The sequence below is a fragment of the Ornithodoros turicata genome, chromosome 1 (genome assembly GCF_037126465.1).
Source record: "Ornithodoros turicata isolate Travis chromosome 1, ASM3712646v1, whole genome shotgun sequence".
Taxonomy (NCBI): domain Eukaryota; kingdom Metazoa; phylum Arthropoda; class Arachnida; order Ixodida; family Argasidae; genus Ornithodoros; species Ornithodoros turicata.
Genome location: NC_088201.1, coordinates 4497012 through 4516148, shown reverse-complemented (window position 1 = coordinate 4516148; position 19137 = coordinate 4497012). Strand labels below are relative to the sequence as shown.

The 19137-nt window shown below is 44.8% G+C and overlaps 1 protein-coding gene across 1 annotated transcript; it reads left to right on the top strand.

Annotated features, from left to right (window-relative positions):
• Window positions 1-14109, top strand: LOC135377347 (programmed cell death protein 4-like). Its single transcript, XM_064609703.1, has 9 exons — window positions 1-452; window positions 896-1005; window positions 4276-4389; window positions 7809-8030; window positions 8751-8848; window positions 8915-9029; window positions 11562-11780; window positions 11839-11978; window positions 13922-14109. The coding sequence occupies exons 1-9, from the start codon at window positions 173-175 to the stop codon at window positions 13980-13982; spliced, it is 1359 nt and encodes a 452-aa protein (XP_064465773.1). The 5' UTR covers window positions 1-172; the 3' UTR covers window positions 13983-14109.
• The last annotated feature ends 5028 nt before the right edge of the window (window positions 14110-19137 follow it).

The following is a 19137-nucleotide window of genomic DNA, read 5'->3' as shown; positions in this document are numbered from 1 at the left end:
CGCATCGGGTTTTGAAGAGGCGCAAAGTTGTTTGTGGATCGTGCTGCGGTTTCGAAGTGATAAAGTTTTACTTGTTAGCGGTACATTTGTTAGGGAGCGTTATAACTCCTCCGAGATATAAACGTAGAGGTTGGGTAGTGAAGTAGTTACCGAGAAATAACTATCAGGTGCCATGGCCAGCGAAGCCGACGTTTTCAATAATGCCGTACATACTGAGCACGCTGATGCGTCTGTGATGGGCGCGGAGGACGGCGAGCTTGTGTCTTCGGACAACGACGCAAAGCGCCCGTCGACGGACGGAAGAATAAAAAGGAGGGCGAAACGACCATCTAAGATGCTCGCGTCCGGAGACGTAAGCCCCGTCGTGGTTGCGACCACGCGAACGCACCCGCAGTTCAGGAAGAACAGCCGAAGGCCTAGGAATGGTCATGGAAGGGGTCAGCCGAAGAAAGGTAAACTGGGAAATTTTGTCGCCTAAATGTGAACTAAGTTCCGTGTGACATCCCCGAAAAACGCTTCGGGTCCTTTTATTGAAATCGCGCGTCTGCAGTGCGCCTTTGTCGGTCGGAATGTAAACATAAATATGGCGGCGGATACCGAGGCTTCCTTTTTTTGTGTTTTTATATGATGTTGTCGCTAGCTGTGTTGCTACTTGTGTTGCTAACTGCGGTTTATCGTCGCAATGTTGCCGAGCAGTAATGGTTTACTTAGTTGTCAGTGGCGTGTTTTCTGGTTTCGGATGCGTCTGCTGGTGCGTTATCATCACATGGTTGTTGACTTGTCAAGGGGGTGGGGTAAACAAGAAGCAAACATCAGATGCTCCATGAGACGCGAATGATCGTGTGATGCTGAAGCGTGTCTGTAATAATGTTTCATGTTTACGACATCTCTTCAGGCGGCGCTGGGGGAAAGGGCACATGGGGAAAGCCGGGCAGCGAGCTCTCCGTCGACGACGAGGACATCACGGCCGACGTGCGAGATCCAAACTACGATTCTGACAATCAGGTGAGTGTTGCCAGTTTGTATAAAAAAAAAAAAAAAAACGGATTATGTAGATAATTTCCAGTGGCATTTTGCACGCGTAACACGTTGTCTGCTTTACCTGACGAACTTCCGGTGGCTCACGCGATGGCGCACTTATGCGTGCGAAAGCTACAGAAAAATCGTAGAAGTCATACTCAGCGTAAAAAAAAAAAAATAATAATAAAGCTACGAAAACATTGGCTTACGTGTATCAGAATCTGGTGGCCTCAGGAGAGTATGATATGGAGCCTCAGGGTACTGCTAGGGGCACTACTGATGAGCATCCATATATAGGACGTCGCGTCGGTTTCTGCACCGATAACTCCCCTAGCGATGCCCGAATAGAGCTCCTGAGGCCGCCACGTTGCCTTATTCTGATACACGTAAGCCGATGTTTTCATCGCTCTGTTTATTTCTTACGCAGAGTGTGGCTCCCACGGTTTTTCTGTAGCTTTCGCATGCATAAATGTGCCGTCGTGTGCCACCGGAAGGTCGTCAGACGACGCAGACGGTATGCAGACGACGAGTCGCGCGTGCAGATGCCACTGGAGTTTATCTGCACACACCCTGCGTATAAAAAGCACTTTTTGCTCTGTAGCGCAATGAGCATTGATCCCACGGCTCGAGAAAAATAAATAAATTGAACATTGTGCAACACTGTAAAGAAAAAGGTAACGTAAGATGCACGGGGGAAATACTGCAATCATTGCATGCTCGGATCGCGTCACAGAAAATATAGGAAACATTGCAGTCGCAAAAATGTCTGCAAGAAATTTTATCGTGCGCCTATATTTTTTTATTTACATCATTGCAATACAGACATAAAGTGCAGGGTATTCAGAGTCTTACCCCATGCATTTTGAACGGTCTATCTCAGTCAAAAGTTGACTGGGATAGGCCTATAATATGCACGGGGCATGATTTTACTGGATTTTTGTTGCTGTTTCTGCATGACGATGGCGGCTGACGAAAATTGCAGCAGAAATTCTGACAAAGTTTGTGTCACAATTTTGATGTCTCTACCAGTTTTTTATCAATATGTGTAGCTGCATTCACCTCATAGTCACAATTCTAATTAGAACATTACTTATTGTGAAGACGGAAGACTGATAAGACCTAATAAACTGTTTCGTTTATTAGGCAGCGAAGGCCAACAGAGAATGAATCGCCCGTGCAAGGATGGCGATGAATTTGCTCCACAATATACAGTTTTTTTTTTTTTTAATCCTTTACAGATTTTTATAATAAGACAATGAGAGCTTCCTTGATGCTGTTTTCACAGTTAGGTTATGCGACCTGGCTGACATCCTGCCTGAAAGCATAGTCTGCTGGACAAGAACTACGTGATGACTAATTACCTAAAATTCGTTAATTTATTAACTTATTAATTAGATTTAGTTGGGAAAATGCGAGCTAGCAAAATTGGAGCCGTTCATTATTTTTGCTATCTCGCATCTCCCCTAGAACATCTAATTAATAATTTAATTATCGAAGTTTAGGTAATTGGTTGCATACGCTTTCCGGCAGAATGTCCGCCTGACCGCATAACCCACCTGTGAAAACTGCGTCTGTGTAGCTGTCATAGCTCTATTATAAAAAATTCTGTAAATGATAAAAAAAAAGCCTGTATATGTAGGGCCTGACTTTTTCGGGTTTTATTTTTGGCCAAATTCGGGGGGTAAATATCGGGTGATATTTTTCATTTGAAAATTCGGGTGTATTCGGGTTAAATCCCGTTACGGCATATTCTGTCGTCAGGAATTCGGGTGTATTCGGGTGATTTTTTTTGTTTAATAAAAATTTGTCTTAACATGGAACTAATGTTTAGCAATGTTATCAAACTTTATTTTAATGCACGCTTATGAGTGTGCTGCGCGACCCAGATATTTTTGGGTAGATTCGGGTTAAACCCGAATTTTAGAGATTTCATTCGGGGGGGTAAATATCGGGCGGATACGGGTTTAACCCTAAAAAGTCAGGCCCTATGTATATGTCAGTAGATTCAGAGGTAGTGTAGCAGAAAATTGTGCGCTTAGATTGATTTGTTTTGCAGGGCTTCGCACTTTGCCGTGAGGCATTATAGTAGGGGGGAACAAACATAAAATAAGATGGCTAAACCACATACATACTCGCACATAGAGCAATCGTTTCACTGCATATCATTAAAGCATAATGTATGTACATTAATTTCAACTATCAGGTATGCCTAGCATAATAACTGCTATGCAACACAAATGTGCCAGTAGCAAGCTGAGAACTGAGAGAAAGCTGCTACTAAAGCATTACATTTCAAAAAGGTTATCAAACGCTACCAACATAATATACACCAAAAGCAAACTGGCCATGGAGACATAATTTGAATGGTGCTTTACATTTCAAAGAGGCTCCTCAAGAAGTGCCAATTGTTTTCTCTTGATATGGGGGTAGGGGCTGTCTGTTCCAGTCGTTTCATTGTTAAAAAAAAAAAGTGTGTTTTAATCAGTCTGTTCTCAAATATATTTCTTTTATTTTCATAGCATAATCCGAGTAAGAAAGATAGGCGGGTGGTAAAAGATAACGGTTTTTATTGACACTACTAGAATGATCGGTACGATTATGAAATATGCTGTGAAGCAATTTGAGCCCTAAATTCCTTCTACGAATTTCCAGTGTATCCCATTTCAGTGAACTTTCCATTGCTCTAACACTTGATGCTTGTGTATAATTGTTCAAAACAAATGAGGCCATCCTATCTTGTCTAGTCTTAAGACTATCTGTGGAGTTCTTATTGTGGGGATCTCAGAGAATAGAGGCATATTTTAATATAGACCTAACATACGAAATGTAAACCGTTACTTTAACTTCCTGTGATGCTTTTTGAAGGTTTCATTTTATTAGGTTTAGCATACGATTAGCCTTACTTTATATTACTCTTTCTATACAGATTCATGCACCATGTGTGTATGATGTTCAAATGCGTTAATTCCGCATGTGCTAGCACTTTTCTCTTCCTTATGTCATGTCTGATGCACCTTGTTTTCGGACTACATAGTCTTTCCCAGGCCTTGGTTACCATTTATTCTTTTAGGACTATAACATATTATCCCACTTTAGACTCCAGGGACATCTGGAGTACATCTGGCACCCGCTTATTTGTGCACTGCGATGGGGTATTTAGCTTTGAAAAAGAAATGGAAGAATTTTAAAAGAATTTTAGCGAGCAGCAGCAGCAGTTATATCCACGTCTGATTTGTATTGTCTGTTTATCTGCAGGAGAACTACGAGTTTGAGTCGATAACTCCGGAACTCACGGAAGATGAGTTTGAAAAGACTGTCTATCCGCTGCTCCTCGAGTATTTCGAGCATGGCGACACCAATGAGGTTGTGGTAAGTGTTGAACGAACCCATTTGGGCATAATTTATGCGAAGACCGAGAGATCTAAACCGCAAAGAAAATAGAAATTGCCGAAAAGAAAAAAAAAATTGCGGAGCCCATTTCAATGTTTTCTTCTTCTTTTTTTTTTTTTTTTCCCCTTCGCACAAATAAGGCAGAAACACAAGCGAAGTACAGCTGTGGGCAGAGTTTTGTCATGCAGTTGCACTACATTTCACTACATGCTTTCCACCTGTTGCTTTCCACACTTAGCTCATCACTGGCAAACGATGTTTTTTTAGGGGGGGGCACACTATCAGGAAGGCTCTAGCGAACAGCTCACTGATAACATCCCATGCTCTTGAAGGTTAGAGGGATCTAGCGATAACGTCACCAACCTGCAGGAAAGCTGAACGAAATCGGTGATAACAATACAAGAACGTGACAGCATGCTGCTTACTAGGAATTGTTAAGCATCTTTGCGTTAATGTGTTAACCGCGTCTGTCTCTTCCGCTGTAAACAAAGTTTGAACGAAATATCTGAGGAACAACAGGTGGGGCTTTCTATAGGCCCCAAAATGGAAGCGGTCTTGTGTAGTTACGTTATTTCAGGAACAGGTTACGTTTCTGGGGAAGTAACTTTTAACTCCGGCTAGTTAGCACTTACTGGTGAAAACTGGCCGTAAGGAAAATCACCGTAATTACGTTACTCAGGTAGCGTTCGATGCTGTTGTTCCTTAGACTGCTATTCTGAGAACGCTTCACCGTTCGTACTGCTGAGTGACCGTTTAGTGTGGGCTTGGACTGAAGCAGTGGGCAGCGTACTGATGACGCCTTGAAAAAAACAACCACCGCGTAAGTGTTGGGAGCACGTGATGCAGTCGTAAAATAAAACTTTGGAACGTTGCATTTTCTCGGATGTCATTTAGTAAATGTTAACAATAAAGTAACCAAGGTACCTTGGCTTGGTAACTGTCGCTATAACTAGTTACGTTTTGAAAAAGTAACACATTTTCAACTCTGTTAGTATTTTCATAAACTAGCTGTAACTCAATTACTTTTTTTAAAGTAACTTACCCGTGACTATATTAAAGTTGGAAGGATCCGTTTTTCCTTGCATTTTGTGGCAGCTAGGTATCGGTTAGGTATATAGGTGGAGACACCCTTTCTGGCGCAGGAGGAAAATAGTTGACGCGACTCTCTTTGCCCTCTCCCAGAATATTGTGAGCCCATTCACGTCCCCCCGGAACAAGCGTGGGTCGAAGTGACTTACCGGAAAAAATCTTCGTGGCGTGCCTCATTTATTTCAGATTGTATCAGTTGATGGAGTCTGAGAAGAAAAAAAAACGTTGCATCAAAACCTTTATATATGCTTTATATGGGTACTAGGCTCAACTTGCCCCCAGAGCAGGGAATGTCACGAACACCCAGATACAGTTTGATATTGCGCTTCCTGACGTTATCTCGGAAAAACGTTTAAAAAAAAAAAAAGTTATTCGCACGATGTGAACGTGCGTTGAAAGTTTCACAGCAAAGAGGGCAGTGATGGCCACTAACTACTTCTACAGTTTAACTATAACTACTAACTACTTTGCGATGGAGTAGTTTAACTAGTAGTTCAACTACTTTTCAGGGGAGGTAGTTAAAACTACTTCTGTAACTACTGCAATGTATTTTAACTACATCTCTAACTACTTAATGTTGTCCATCAACACCAATTCCATTCTATAGTGTTCTTGGACACCTAAATATGAATCACAAGCAGCTATAAAAGTGAAGACTTTGTACACATGCGCGGCACAATTGCTCTGCACCTCCGTTCTCATCAAACAATCAAGGTATCAAGGTAAAATCAATCAAGGTAAAAGTCGGAAGCACAATCGTGCCGTAAAGCTTGCCGCAAAATCGGAAGCAGTTGGCGCCTGCAGTAACCTAACTACTGTAGTTAACTACTCCAAATAGTAGTTTAACTACAATCAGGTAGTTTAACTACATGTAGTTAACTACTGGTCATCACTGGAAGAGGGTGATAGAAGCGGAGTAAATGGGCACCGCGAACACCGAAACTCACGCGGCTCTGACATCACAGCCCTCGCCACCACCAGTGAGGCGGCGCACGAGAAGCGACGTGCTTGCGGCTGCCAATGGGAATGGACGCAACTCTGGGCTCTCTTGACATCTGCGCTTTGCTGGGGAGTGCGTTCGGGGGATTGTATCTCGCTAAGTACGACACGTAGAAGAAGAATTCTTTTTTTCCTCGGTATTCTAGCACGCAGTACAAGGCGTTCATGATGTAATGAACCACATCTATGAAAGTGTCCCAACGCCTTTAATGCAAGTTCTGTTTTGGGATTTAATTTTTGCTAGCTGGTCTATGGGCAGCTGTGATGTTGTTGTCAGTGTTCTGTGACTTGAAAAGAAAGAAAAATCGTGTCAGTACGTAGCTCGTCCCACACGTTTCCTTCTCTCAAATACCCTGCCTCCTTCTTCTCTTCTAACCCAAACGCGACACCGTAAAGCAGCAATAAAATCCAACATTGTCAAACTTTATAAAATGTGTTCAACTTTTATAGGATTATACCGGTATAAACCTTTTACAGGTTTTATGCCATCACTAATCAGCTGAGGATTTTAAAGCTGTACTTGGCGGGCCATAGCTGCATGATTCCTCCCTGCCCCCCCCCCCTTTTTTTTTTTTTTTTTTACTGTTGTTTTCCTTTAAAGGAGTACAGAGGGCCACCCAAAAAAAATTCAGATTAAGACATCTGATGAAAGTGTGTGTGTCATTATACCGAATAGCGCGAAAGGTTTTGATGTGTGCAATTTGTTTCCCAGAAAAAAACTCACATAAACGTAGCTCCGCGCCTTCACCCTTAACTCGCCACTCCAGCGATAACGAGGATGAGGAGGTATGATGGCACGTCACCGATGACGGCATAAGGAGACTCGTTCTGGTTTGCCGGTCAGTGGGGGTCAGCGCATTGTCCCTTTGCTGCTGTAAACCTGTTTTGCCAGTTCTCCCGGAGAATTGGGGATAGAAGGAGCGGCCGAAGCATTACCGAGGGCAAGGAGAAAGGCTTTATCAGAACCCCGAACAGCCGAGTAGCAGACGACAGCGGAGTAGCAGACGACATTTCTCTAGGCCAATCAGCGAGCGTTCTCCTTATAGCGTCAGCGCGAGGTTCCAGGCAGATCACAGGCTATTACTGCTGTTCACCGCCGTTGCGCACGGTCGCTTTTTGTGGCGTATTTTAAATTCAGTTTCTGCGATAATTATGACTCTGTGGTGTAAATTACTTCGTATGGTGCATCTTACTGACAAACTTAACAGTTTTATAGGAAGAAAACTGGGTGTTAAAAATGACTTCTGTGCTACTTTAAAGTTTGACATCAGTGGCACCATGATCCCTTCTGGTGTTTACTTTGTCCGCAGCTTTCCCTGGAAGAATACAACCTCAACCACATCCGGCCAAACTTGGCCTGCCTGGCCATCTCGTTGGCCATGGAGCGCAAGCCTTCACATCGGGAGATGACGTCGGTGCTCTTATCGGACATGTACGGCCGCATCTTGGCGGAGCCGGACTTTGAAAAGGGCTTTCAGTTGCTGCTCAAGAGTCTTCCCGATCTCGTCCTCGATACCCCAGACGCAACAACGGTAAGCGTGACGTAACCAAAGGGTCCTCACAGTTTCGGAAGTGTGGTACATTGTTTTAGTGTGCTGCCTTTACCACGTTTTATTGCCCACACGTGCAGCGCGTGCTTTTTCCTTTTCTCCGGGAATGCCGCCTTCTGCTTTTTGTCTCTCTTGTTAGGTATGTTTCTTCACCTAGAGGGGGCTCTAGCGACACCCCTGCACTTGACGCTCTTTTCACTCTGTGTGGTGTTTTGGTACATTCCAGGATCTGGAAAGAAAAATAGCGCAAAAATCTGGAAACAAATATTGCGATTCACTCCCAAACTACGCAGGCAGCAAAGCGTACTTTCTCGTTTCAAATATTGTGTCTGCTAGAGCCTGAAAGTGTAGCCATGTAGACAGCCTAATGCCTATGTCTCTTATGGAAATTATGAGGAAAAATATTAAAGAACAATGCAACAATTCTGGGCTGAATTCTTGTCAGTGAAGTTGGGGCTGGGCCGAAAAATCGAAGCAAGGGTAGCGTCGAAGCATGGTTATCTCCCCCAGTCTTCCGCGAAGGGACGAATAGGCGGTGTTCACCCGTGACCCAAATGTCCACGTAAATTTATAGAGGCTTATAAACTTCGCGGAAAATGTGTACGTCTTAAGCCTCACTCCGTTGTTTCCTCGGACGTTGCACGTGGCGCTGTTCGAGCGTTGAGCAGAGTAGGGCCCATAAGGCAATCAATTCTCGCTCAGGTTTTGGGCAACTTCTTGGCCCGGGCCGTGGCAGACGACTGCATTCCTCCCAAGTACGTGCAGCTGAACCTGGAGGAGACTGACTGTCCCTTGGCAAAGTGAGTGCTCTGCACAAGATACCGGAATTGCAGCTCATCGTTGTCGCAAATGTTTTTTTTTTTCAGGCAAACGTTGCAGCACGCGTGTACATTGCTCAGCATGAAGCACGGTCTGGTGCGCTTGGACAACGTGTGGGGGATGGGGGGAGGGATGCGTCCTGTAAAGTACCTGGTGAAGAAGGTGAGCTCTGTGTGACTGGTTCTCTCAGGGTTGAGGCCCTTCTTCTTCTGCTGCGCCAAATCCTGAATTCCGCAGCGGGGAACTATGAATTATGCATTTTTCCGCGGTAAAAGCGTTCCTTGAGTCATGGCACATTAATGCTGGGTTTAATGCGTGGAATAGCCACAGGGGCCTCTCCCTGCGCGTTACGAGGGAATAACGAAGATATAAAATCAGACCCCGGATAGATTACCGTTTGTTTTCGGTGTGATGTTGACGAAATGTTACAGTAAACTTGTTCTTAGTATGTTATGTTAAGCCAGTAAGCTATCCAGTCAAGCTGGCAAGCCAGTTTACGTCTCATCTCTTCAATATGTCTCCTGGCTTTTGGTCGATCTCCAGCCTTTCTAGTCTGGTTCTTACAGGTATTGAGTATGGGTGCACCCTGTTTGGCGTGTATGATGAATATAATAATCGAGCTATGAAACATATATGGCATCTGTTCAGGCAGCTTCTTTTTTTGTTTTTTTTTTTAATCCAGTTTTATTCTGAGTGTTTGCAGACATTGTACTGGGAGGAAATACTGTGTGTCACTCATATTGAATATCCTATTCGACGCAGAATATAATAATTAAATACATTAAAAATAGGGTTAAACCCAAAATCTTGGTGCCTCGTTAATACTCTGCACTTTTTGTGTGAGATGTACTGAGCCGTTTGCATTCAGAAATGGGTAGAGTTGAGCTTTAAAGCTTGCAGGTTGGTACGATGTTATGCTTACTTGTCTTGAAAAGTTTAAAATTTTATGTAGCCACTGTGTAACATAATTAGCGCAGTACAGCAGTTAGTAATTGCTTCTAGTAAAATTCGGAGCACTATTGATAAAGCACGGCACACTCATTGTGGTCTTTTGCAAAAATGTGAGTAGAATGCACCTGGAAGGGTCAGTACCACGACCTACTAGATTATAACGACCATGTCATAATTTGGTAACCTCTATGAGGAGCCCGTCCGCTGGGGGCGCTACTCATCGGCACGCGAGATCTGCATCACGATTGAACGATGGAAATTTGAATTCTGAACGCGCAGAAGTGTATGTACGACTACCATAGCAGACAACAGCAATAGCTCCTATGAAAACGCTAGAATGATGATGATAATCAACCTCAGAATGAAACAACTGTGGAATATCCACCGCTTGTACAGAAATACTAAGGTAAGCTGAAGTACAAAGTATCGTAGAAGTTGAGGAAGCAATAACTGGGACGAGGACTAGCGCCACCGCTAGCTTCCAAATGCGGCGCTGGGAAGGGGTGCCATGCCATGGATGGTCGTCATAATCTAGTAGGTCGTGGTCAGTACTAGCACTAGACTACTTGTAGCACCTAGTAGTACGTACCTTCAAAAGGTCGATGTGTGGGTGGGAGAAAGGTCAGTAATCAGTGATCTCTTGCGTAGGTCTAGACTTCCAGTACTGAAGCACCGACGTAAACTTGCTCGGCTTATGTTTATGCGGTCTCTCTATTTCGGGAGATTAGGCATTAGTCCATCCAGTTATATTTGTCCATTGACCTCGAGGACAACAAGACATTCCCATCAACATTCATTAACACCTATCTTTGCCCGCACTAATAGATATAAATACTCTTTCTTTCCCCGGACTATTGAGGACTGGAACAATTTACCGCCTTGCGCGTTCGCCTCTGACGATGCCTTCTCAACAGCAATCGGTGCTACATTTTAAAAGTTGAATTGCAGAGCTTATATACTGTGTTATGATGCAGTTCGATGTTGCCAATGTATACCTTCAACTAGAGCCCTGCACCATCCGTGGATGGAAGCGGATATCCGCAAGATACTTGCGGATTCGGATGAAAATTTAGCATTTTCTGCGGTGTGCGGATCGGATGCGGATTGGATGCGGATGCGAAGGCAGCGGATCGGTAGCGGATCGGATGCGGATATACCGCGTGCCGTAATTTTTCCACCAGTAATTTATTTGTATTGCGCGCTGACAGCGAGCGCATGCATGCTCGGGTTCACCTTTGACCATGCACGGCCAAGACGGGAGAGGAGGCATTCTGGCGTCTCGAACCACGCGAGCACCAGCGAGGTAGCGATCCACGCGTTCCAGAAGTCTCTCGTCTCTCCATATCGCGTTTAATGAAAGGTTTACCTTTGCTTGTCGTTGTGAGTCCGTGACAGCATGGAGGTATCCGAAATTATGCCAACATGCTTCCGGCGGTCTTTACGCGTCCTTCGGAACGTGCGGATGTTGCCTTTTGCTCAGCGGATCGGATGCGGATGTAAACGGTTATGTATGCTGCGGATGCGGATCGGATGCGGATAACGTGTGCGCGGATGCGGGTCGAATGCGGATGTCAAAAATCTTATCCGCGCAGGGCTCTACCTTCAACCTCTTGTATTCACTCCTGCATGGGCCCTTTAAAGCCTGCAGTATTGTTGAAAATAAAACAAATAAAATAATCAATGCAGCATATAATGTCTTCCGATGAGTAAACACGTGGCTCCAACTGTTAATTTTTCCTTCAGATTCAAATGCTCTTGAAGGAGTACCTGTGTTCGGGTGACGTGAACGAGGCCATCCGGTGCCTCCAGGACCTCGAGGTGCCGCACTTCCACCACGAGTTAGTGTACGAAGCGGTCGTCATGGTGATAGAAGACATGGGTGACCTTGCCATGGAGCTGATGTGCAAGTTGCTCAAGGCGCTCGACGAGAGCGTCATCGTGACCCCCGAACAGATGAAGCGGGTAAGAGCTCCCGAGCGAGTGTATCGCGAGAGGCGCATCATTGTGCCGTTGCCCGCAGGGTTTTGACCGGGTGTTTCAAGAGATGCCCGACATTTGCATTGACGTCCCACCAGCGTACACAGTGCTCGAGAAGTTTGTGACCCGGTGCAGCGAGGCCGGATTCCTGTCGCAGGACGTGGTTAAAGCTATGCCGTCAAGGTAAGGCCTTCAATAGAGTCGCGGCTTAGGAATGGCTCGATCTATATAAGTATATAGATCCAGTGAAATCTCTTTAAACGGAACCCGAAGGGACGGGGCACAAATACTGTAACAAACGTATAGTTTATAATGGCGAGGTTTATTGTTACGCGGGACAGGTTCATTACGGCGCTTCGCTCATTAGGAACCAAAGAATATGTCGATTCATCGTGCCTGCCAGTCTTTGCACTCTGCGGCATCAAAATATGAGACCGTTGCACTCTTTAAATCTCGCCGTCCAACTTTCGCTGCAGGAAAAACCTTCAATTCCAATGCCAAGTAGGAATTCTTCTGCCTCAGGATGAATAATGGAACCATTGATGGGTCGCACATTCTGGCTTTCCTCATCCGCAAGACCAAACACTTTTCGAGCTCCTCATGATATGCCAGCCACAGTCTCTCTTTCTCTGTGGTGCAAATCGAGAGCAGTGATTCTTGTGCCATTTTGCACTTTCAAAATCGTTGATGAGGTTGATTTTCGTTGCGAGCGAGACACTATGGCGCGCACATTTTTGTGCTGCCTGCGGTCACGCGTTTGCCGTCTCTTTACGACCAGGAGTGGAAAGGCTCGAACTACGATGCACGTAGCAATGGCCCTCATTAGTGTTCAAGAGCACCTAGAAATCATTCGAGCCAGTTCCACTTTCGGTTCCATTTACCCGGAGATTAACGGGAATATTCTCGCATTGCACGAATACACAACCAAACAACTTTGTACCAGTTGTTTCGTGCCGACACAACTACTTGTGTCGGCACAATGTTCGAGTCCATGTCGTTTTTTATGGCCCCATATGGCCCGCAGTTTGCCGGGACAGCACAGCACGGCCCTTTGCTTCCCCATGCAGCGTCCCCCTAATGGGAACGCTCTGTAGCAGTGCATTCACGAACGTGTTCACAAACAATTTCTCGGCGGCTTCTCTCCGCTCCGGCAGGACGCGTGTTGTTCCGACCCGCTGTTGGTAACTGGCCTCCACTAGCGAAATGCACGCAATGTATGGCTGAAATTTTATGTGAGAAATCCACATACGACGTGTAGGTGCACGAATAAGACTTCTACGATACAGAACTACGCAACAGTGGCGCGTGCGGGTTGCATGCGTGTGTGCAGTCGCCATCGGCGCTACCATTCGTTCAGTGCAGTGTTGGTTTTCGTTCCACCATTCTTGTGTGCAGGTTCGTGTCGTACTCGCTTAAGTCGCCTCTCCTTGTCGGATTGGGATATTCGGGAAACAGAGGAAGGGGGTGCGGTGCCTTGAGGAATGGAGCTGTTGATTATTCTTAGAGCCTGAGGTTTTACGGTTTAACCCCGATTCTTCCCCGAATTTGCACCCCGAATTGAAGGTTGCCTCTCTAGGGTGAAACCCGATTTTTACACATTACACCCGATTTTTACATGTTACACTCGATTTTTACACGTTACACCCAGCAGATTGCCCTCACTGAGACACCTGTAGGAATGCACACTAACTTGTTTGGCAGCAAATGCAGTTGCATCACCGTTTGCACCAAACTGGTGCAGTTAGTTTGAGTAACTGTGCCCGATTTCTCCCTAAATTTAGCATACTGGAAGGTTTTTTTTCACCAGAATTCGCGCGAATTTAGAGCGCATGTTTGTTTACCTAATTTTTACCCCCCGAATTTAGAAAAAAATATTTCCCGAAAACTTCAGGCTCTAATTATTCTGCGGTGAAACTTGGCTGTAGTATACCGGAAGGAATTTTGTGGCAATGGGCTCTTTCTGATGATGATGATGATGATGATCCTATCGGCTGTGCCCTTTGTATCGGGCGGACAACGCTGATGAGGCGCATCCTGTGTGTTTGACAATGTTTCAGTGTTGCCAGATGTACGAGACATGCACCAATAATGCTGTCGCAGTTCACCTGATGTTTGTCCAATTTCAGGGGCCGCAAACGTTTTGTTTCCGAAGGGGACGGCGGTCGCCTCAAAGAGGATGCCTACTGAACGTCACTTCATCCTGCCCCGCTTTCTTTTCCGACGTTGTGTTACCTCCGCGTAGAGGTGTTTAGAAACCATGTATTTCATGGCACCCGTGAAGTGTTTGATAAACGACACTTGTTGAACCAATGGGTTTTTTGTGCCGTGTCATACTCTGGTTGTACAAGCACGTACATTTTCCATAAAAAATAACCTATGCATGGTTAACTTCCATCACAGTCGTCTTCCACACACAACGCTCGTGAGATGACAAAAGAAAATACCACCATCATCATGCTCATCCAATCGCACGAGAGCGAGAACCTTAGAAAAAAAATTGTTCACAGTTTGCAATGATGTATTCGAGAATGTTTTTTTTAAAAAAAAAACATTCAGACATGCGTTACGTGAACTGCAGGGACAGCTTCCATGCTGCTAGCGTGTTGTCTGGGCTGTGGAATTTAAGTCGCGGAAGTGACTCCCCGACAGCCAGCCACTGAAATTGGATGTCGTCGTCTGAGGAGCCAAGTGTCTCACAGGTTGCGCCTCAAAGTTGCAAGAAAAATCGCTCGTGGAACAATGTGTCCCACAACTCTTGCAACCAGGTTGCACAACCCGTTCGCACGATGCAACTTTTTAGCTGCAATTCGGTTCCCGCAATAGTAGCGCACGACCGAAGTTGCCCCGCTTGCACTGACTAGGCTCCTTTCACACGGTGAGCAACTCGGAACGTCACGTGCACACACTGTCACCGTGCTTGCAAGATGGCACAAAAAAAAAACACCATCGTCATCATTTTCAACTAAGTTTGCAACGAAGCACCTGCGCATTATATTGTTGCAAAACGTTTTACCTCAACCGCCGCTGCGACTTCCATAATTTCGGCGTCCTGCGTACCGCAACAGCTGACACGCGGAAGTTTCGTCACAGAAATTGTGCACGGCAGCCAGTCCTAACGATTCGATGCGCTTGGAATGAGGAGCCGCGTGATTGACAGGTTGCTCCTAGAGTTGCAGGAGAAATCGCTTGTGGAGCGACCGGCTGTGCAACTCCTGCAACTGCGGTTGCACAACCATTAGAGCTTTGCCGTTCACACGGTGCAACCCGGTGGTGCAATCTGGTTGCGCACAACTGAAGTTGCATCGTGTGATTCGAGGCTAAGAATGGATTTGCTACTTGTACGACACCTAGTTCGCCTGACTGGTGACCGTCCAGCTCATACCAGTACAACTTGTACTACCACACTCAACTCATACCAAGACATGTCGTATTGGGACAACTCATAAGTAGACCCTGATCTTTTAGGGTTAAACCCGATTTTTCCCCGAATTTGCACCCCGAATTGAGGTTCACCTATCTAGGGTTAAACCCGATTTCTACCTGCAAAACTGCACCTAGGCTAGGCACCTCAAGGCATCGACATACTAGTTTCTCACAAAATATGCGACTGCCCCTTACTTCTGGCACTCTGAATAAACGGTACAGTCAACGTTTATTCTACAATAATGCCCGATTTCTCCCCGAACTCAGTCTGATGGTGATTTTTCTGCCCGAATTTGCATGAATTTTCGACATCAATTTATTGACCCGATTTCTACCCCCCGAATTTGGAAAAATATAAAACCCGAAAACTTCAGGGTCTACTCATAAGTGGACGCATATCACACACAATCTCATACCAATTCAAGTTGTGCCGGGAAAGACCGTATGAGGGAAAAAAAGATAGCAGAATGTGACTTGCAGCGAAGGAAATGTACGAATCGCACAAGTAACACTTACTGAAGCACACTACATGGGAAATAAGGAATTTTGAAAAGAAATGAAAATTGTATGTGTGGTCGTTTGTCTTGCCCATCTTCAGGCTTTGAGTATGATGGAGTTTGTCCACCAGCTAGCTTGCGTGTGTGCCGTCCTATAAGTACAGGTCTGTGCAGGTATGTAAATCTCGAGCATGAGTTTTGATAGAACTACTCACACCTGCAGGTTGTGTGGGTATAACCGCAGACCTGCGCTGCACGTGGGATGCCGAGCAGCACAAGTTTGCATACTGCAGCAAAACATTGAAATGCACGAAAGTGTCTGCACCAGTGATGGCCACTAACTACTTCTACAGTAGTTCAACTATAACTACTAACTACTTTGCAATAGAGTAGTTTAACTAGTAGTCAACTACATTTCAGGGGAGGTAGTTAAAACTACTTATTTAACTACTGCAACGTATTTTAACTACATCTATAACTACTTAACGTTGTCCATCAACACCAATCCCATTCTATAGTGTTCTTGGACACCTAAATATGAATCACAAGCAGCGATAAAAGTGAAGATTTAGTACGCATGAACGGCACAATTGCTGTGCACCTCCGTTCTCATCGAACGAGTAGCTCAAGGTAAAAGTCTGAAGCACAGTCGTGCTGTAAAGCTTGCGGCAAAATCGGAAGTAGTTGGCGCCTGCAGTAATCTAACTACTGTAGTGAACTACTCGAAATAGTAGTTTAACTAGTAGTTGACACTACATTTTTGAAAGTAGTTGATAACTGCTTTTTAACTACAATCAGGTAGTGCAATTACATGTAGTTAACTACTGGCCATCACTGGTCTGCGCACAAGAAATTGCGCTTTTGGTGTGTCAAAACACACAGAGCTATTAAGAAACATTGTCATCAGATTATTATATAAAACACCAGAAGAAGAAGTCCAGATGTTTACGCTTTTATTTCACGAAAACGCTGTCGTGAAAGAGTATGTCGTCCACTTTAGTTGACTTGAGGGCTGTTCTCCTCTCTCGGAAAATATGCCCAGGCATAGAAAACAACCTCTCACTAGGTGTGCTCAATGCAGGGATACTGTGGTACAAACGCAGCAGCCCCTGCTAACGAATGACACTGTCTTGTGGTCTGCCATGGCACCACACTACTGCTGATACAGGTAGTGCGGATACCCTGACAACTCGCGGCTGTACCGGCATCAAGTGACATTTTCCATCCGCAAATCCGAAAATTGTGTGGGTAAACCACAGGTATACTTGCACCCGCTCTACCTATAAGTGTTCATAATAGCAGCTTTGAAAACGTGGTATCATCGTGTTCTTCTTTTGAAATATGTTGCATCACATTCTTGAGCGTGGTTTTGACAACTTGCTGTGTCATGCACTTTTTGTGGAGTACTTTTCATCTACTAAAACCTGTTCATAGACCTGACTTTCTGTTGATGACTCTAGTACCTCTCAGCAGGTACTCTGCAGAAACCATCCAATAGAGGACATTGTCAAATCAAAGTTGAGCCATGTGACGTGAGAAGCACCGCGAAAATCTATCACATTTTTTAAAGGGCAGTCTCTGCCTGAAAGCTAGTAATCTCTGAATTTCGGATGCTTCCTACGTCTTCCATTCTCAAGCATACCTTTGTGACTTCGACATTCTTCACTGTTTTCTTCGTGTACATTTTTTAAACCCCCAAATGAGTACCTAGTAAGTACCCAGATCTAGTAAAACACTTGAAGAAAGGTACGTGCCTAACTTGAGCATGTATTACAAGTGTGCATACATAAGGGCAGGTAATCAAGTTTGCCTTCTGCCAAAATTTGGGTAGAGGGCAGAGGCAAGCTTTATCTGGGGATGTCAGCAGGACATTCAGCTTGACATAAATGAAGTGCAACTGTATTAGGTTCTACATTGTGTGGAAATGTATATGTAGTTCAGAGGTAGTTAAAACTACTTTTCCATAGTTACAGGTGTAGTTTAACTTACTCAAAAAGTAGTGAGATAGTAGTTTCAATTACTTTTGAAAGAAAAATTAAAAAAAAATCCTTGCATCAATCATAACTAGAGCCTGATGTTTTGGGGAAATATTTTTTTCTATATTCGGGAAGTAAAAATTGGGTAAATAAGCGTGCGATTTAAGATCATGCAAATTCGTGTGGAAACACTTCCAGTACGCTAAATTTGGGGAGAAATCTGGCCCGGTTAAACTAACTGAACTGGTTCAGTACAATGGGTGATGTAACTGTGTTTGCTGCCAAACAAGTTAATGCGCATTCCTACAGACGTCCCAGTGAGGGCCGGGTATTTGCCGGGTAAAAATCTGTTTCACCCTAGAGAGGCAACCCCCAATTCAGGGTGCAAGTTCAGGGGAGAATCTGGTTTAACCCTAAAACTTGAGGCTCTAAGCCTCAAGTTTTAGGGTTTTTTTTCTTTTTGTTGCCCCGTAAATTCATATCATTACTCATCAGCCAGCAGCCAAGTGGACACAGCATCTCCAAGGTTGCACTAAAGAGTCTGGTGGGATGGAATGCTACCAACAGTTGGACTGTCCGATACTTACCTAGGAAACGTGGAGACGCTAAGTGCTATGCCATTGTCCACGCGCTTTGAATAGACGACTGCAGAAAACCCAGGAGAGCACAGTGCTGCTTTAAACTGAGAAAAGGGGGAGAAGGAGGTATCTAACAGTTTCTCCTCTCTGGCCCCATAATCTTCAAAGTGTGAAGGGCTGTTCTCTCTTTCCCCTGACAACCCGAGCTGAGATTGTGTTCGCAAGGAGCAGAAATATTTCTTCCTCCCAGAACACTCCAGCGGAAGATGCGAAAAACGTCGTAGCTTTCCGCTGTGACGTATCTTCGCGTACACTGCTAATCGTGGGGAACATCCTGCGACACAGCTGCAGTATATTTCGTAGCAGACGACAGGAAAAGACGCTGACGGTGTAATCTGCAAAGTGTTCAGTACGCTGCTCTCGATATTCCGCGCAGTGTGAATGCTGAACATAACACGGGACAGAACTATACGGCTCTGTGAGCAGTGTTTTCGCTTTTTCTTCCACTAGAATCTTCCGTCAGGATGTGAATACACGGTTAATCATCCATTCTGTTGTGTGTGGCCTTATGAGATTCGATTTCACAGTGTGAAAGCGAGAAAGAGACGTTAAATTTACTAAAACCGCAATTGTGATGCCACTTGGACTTGAGGAACCCATATCATGCATGTGGTATGTACTGTGTTGAGTCAAAAGTCATCTGCTCGCTTAAAAACAGTTTATTTTAACCTATCAGGAAGGAAGGTAGGATGTGGAAAGTGGTGCAGATTCCTTGCGTGTCACATTTGGGCACGTGCAAGCCTTTTAGCGCAACAAGGTGCTGTTGCCTGTAGACGAGAGCGTAGGATAAAAGGCCGTGAGTAGAACA

Coding starts and splice junctions, on each gene's coding strand:
- LOC135377347 (XM_064609703.1), top strand. CDS start 173: ATGGCCAGCGAAGCCGACGTTTTCAATAATGCCGTACATACTGAGCAC. Junction 4,390..7,808: donor GCGACACCAATGAGGTTGTG/GTAAGTGTTGAA, acceptor CTTTGTCCGCAG/CTTTCCCTGGAAGAATACAA. Junction 9,030..11,561: donor TAAAGTACCTGGTGAAGAAG/GTGAGCTCTGTG, acceptor TTTTTCCTTCAG/ATTCAAATGCTCTTGAAGGA.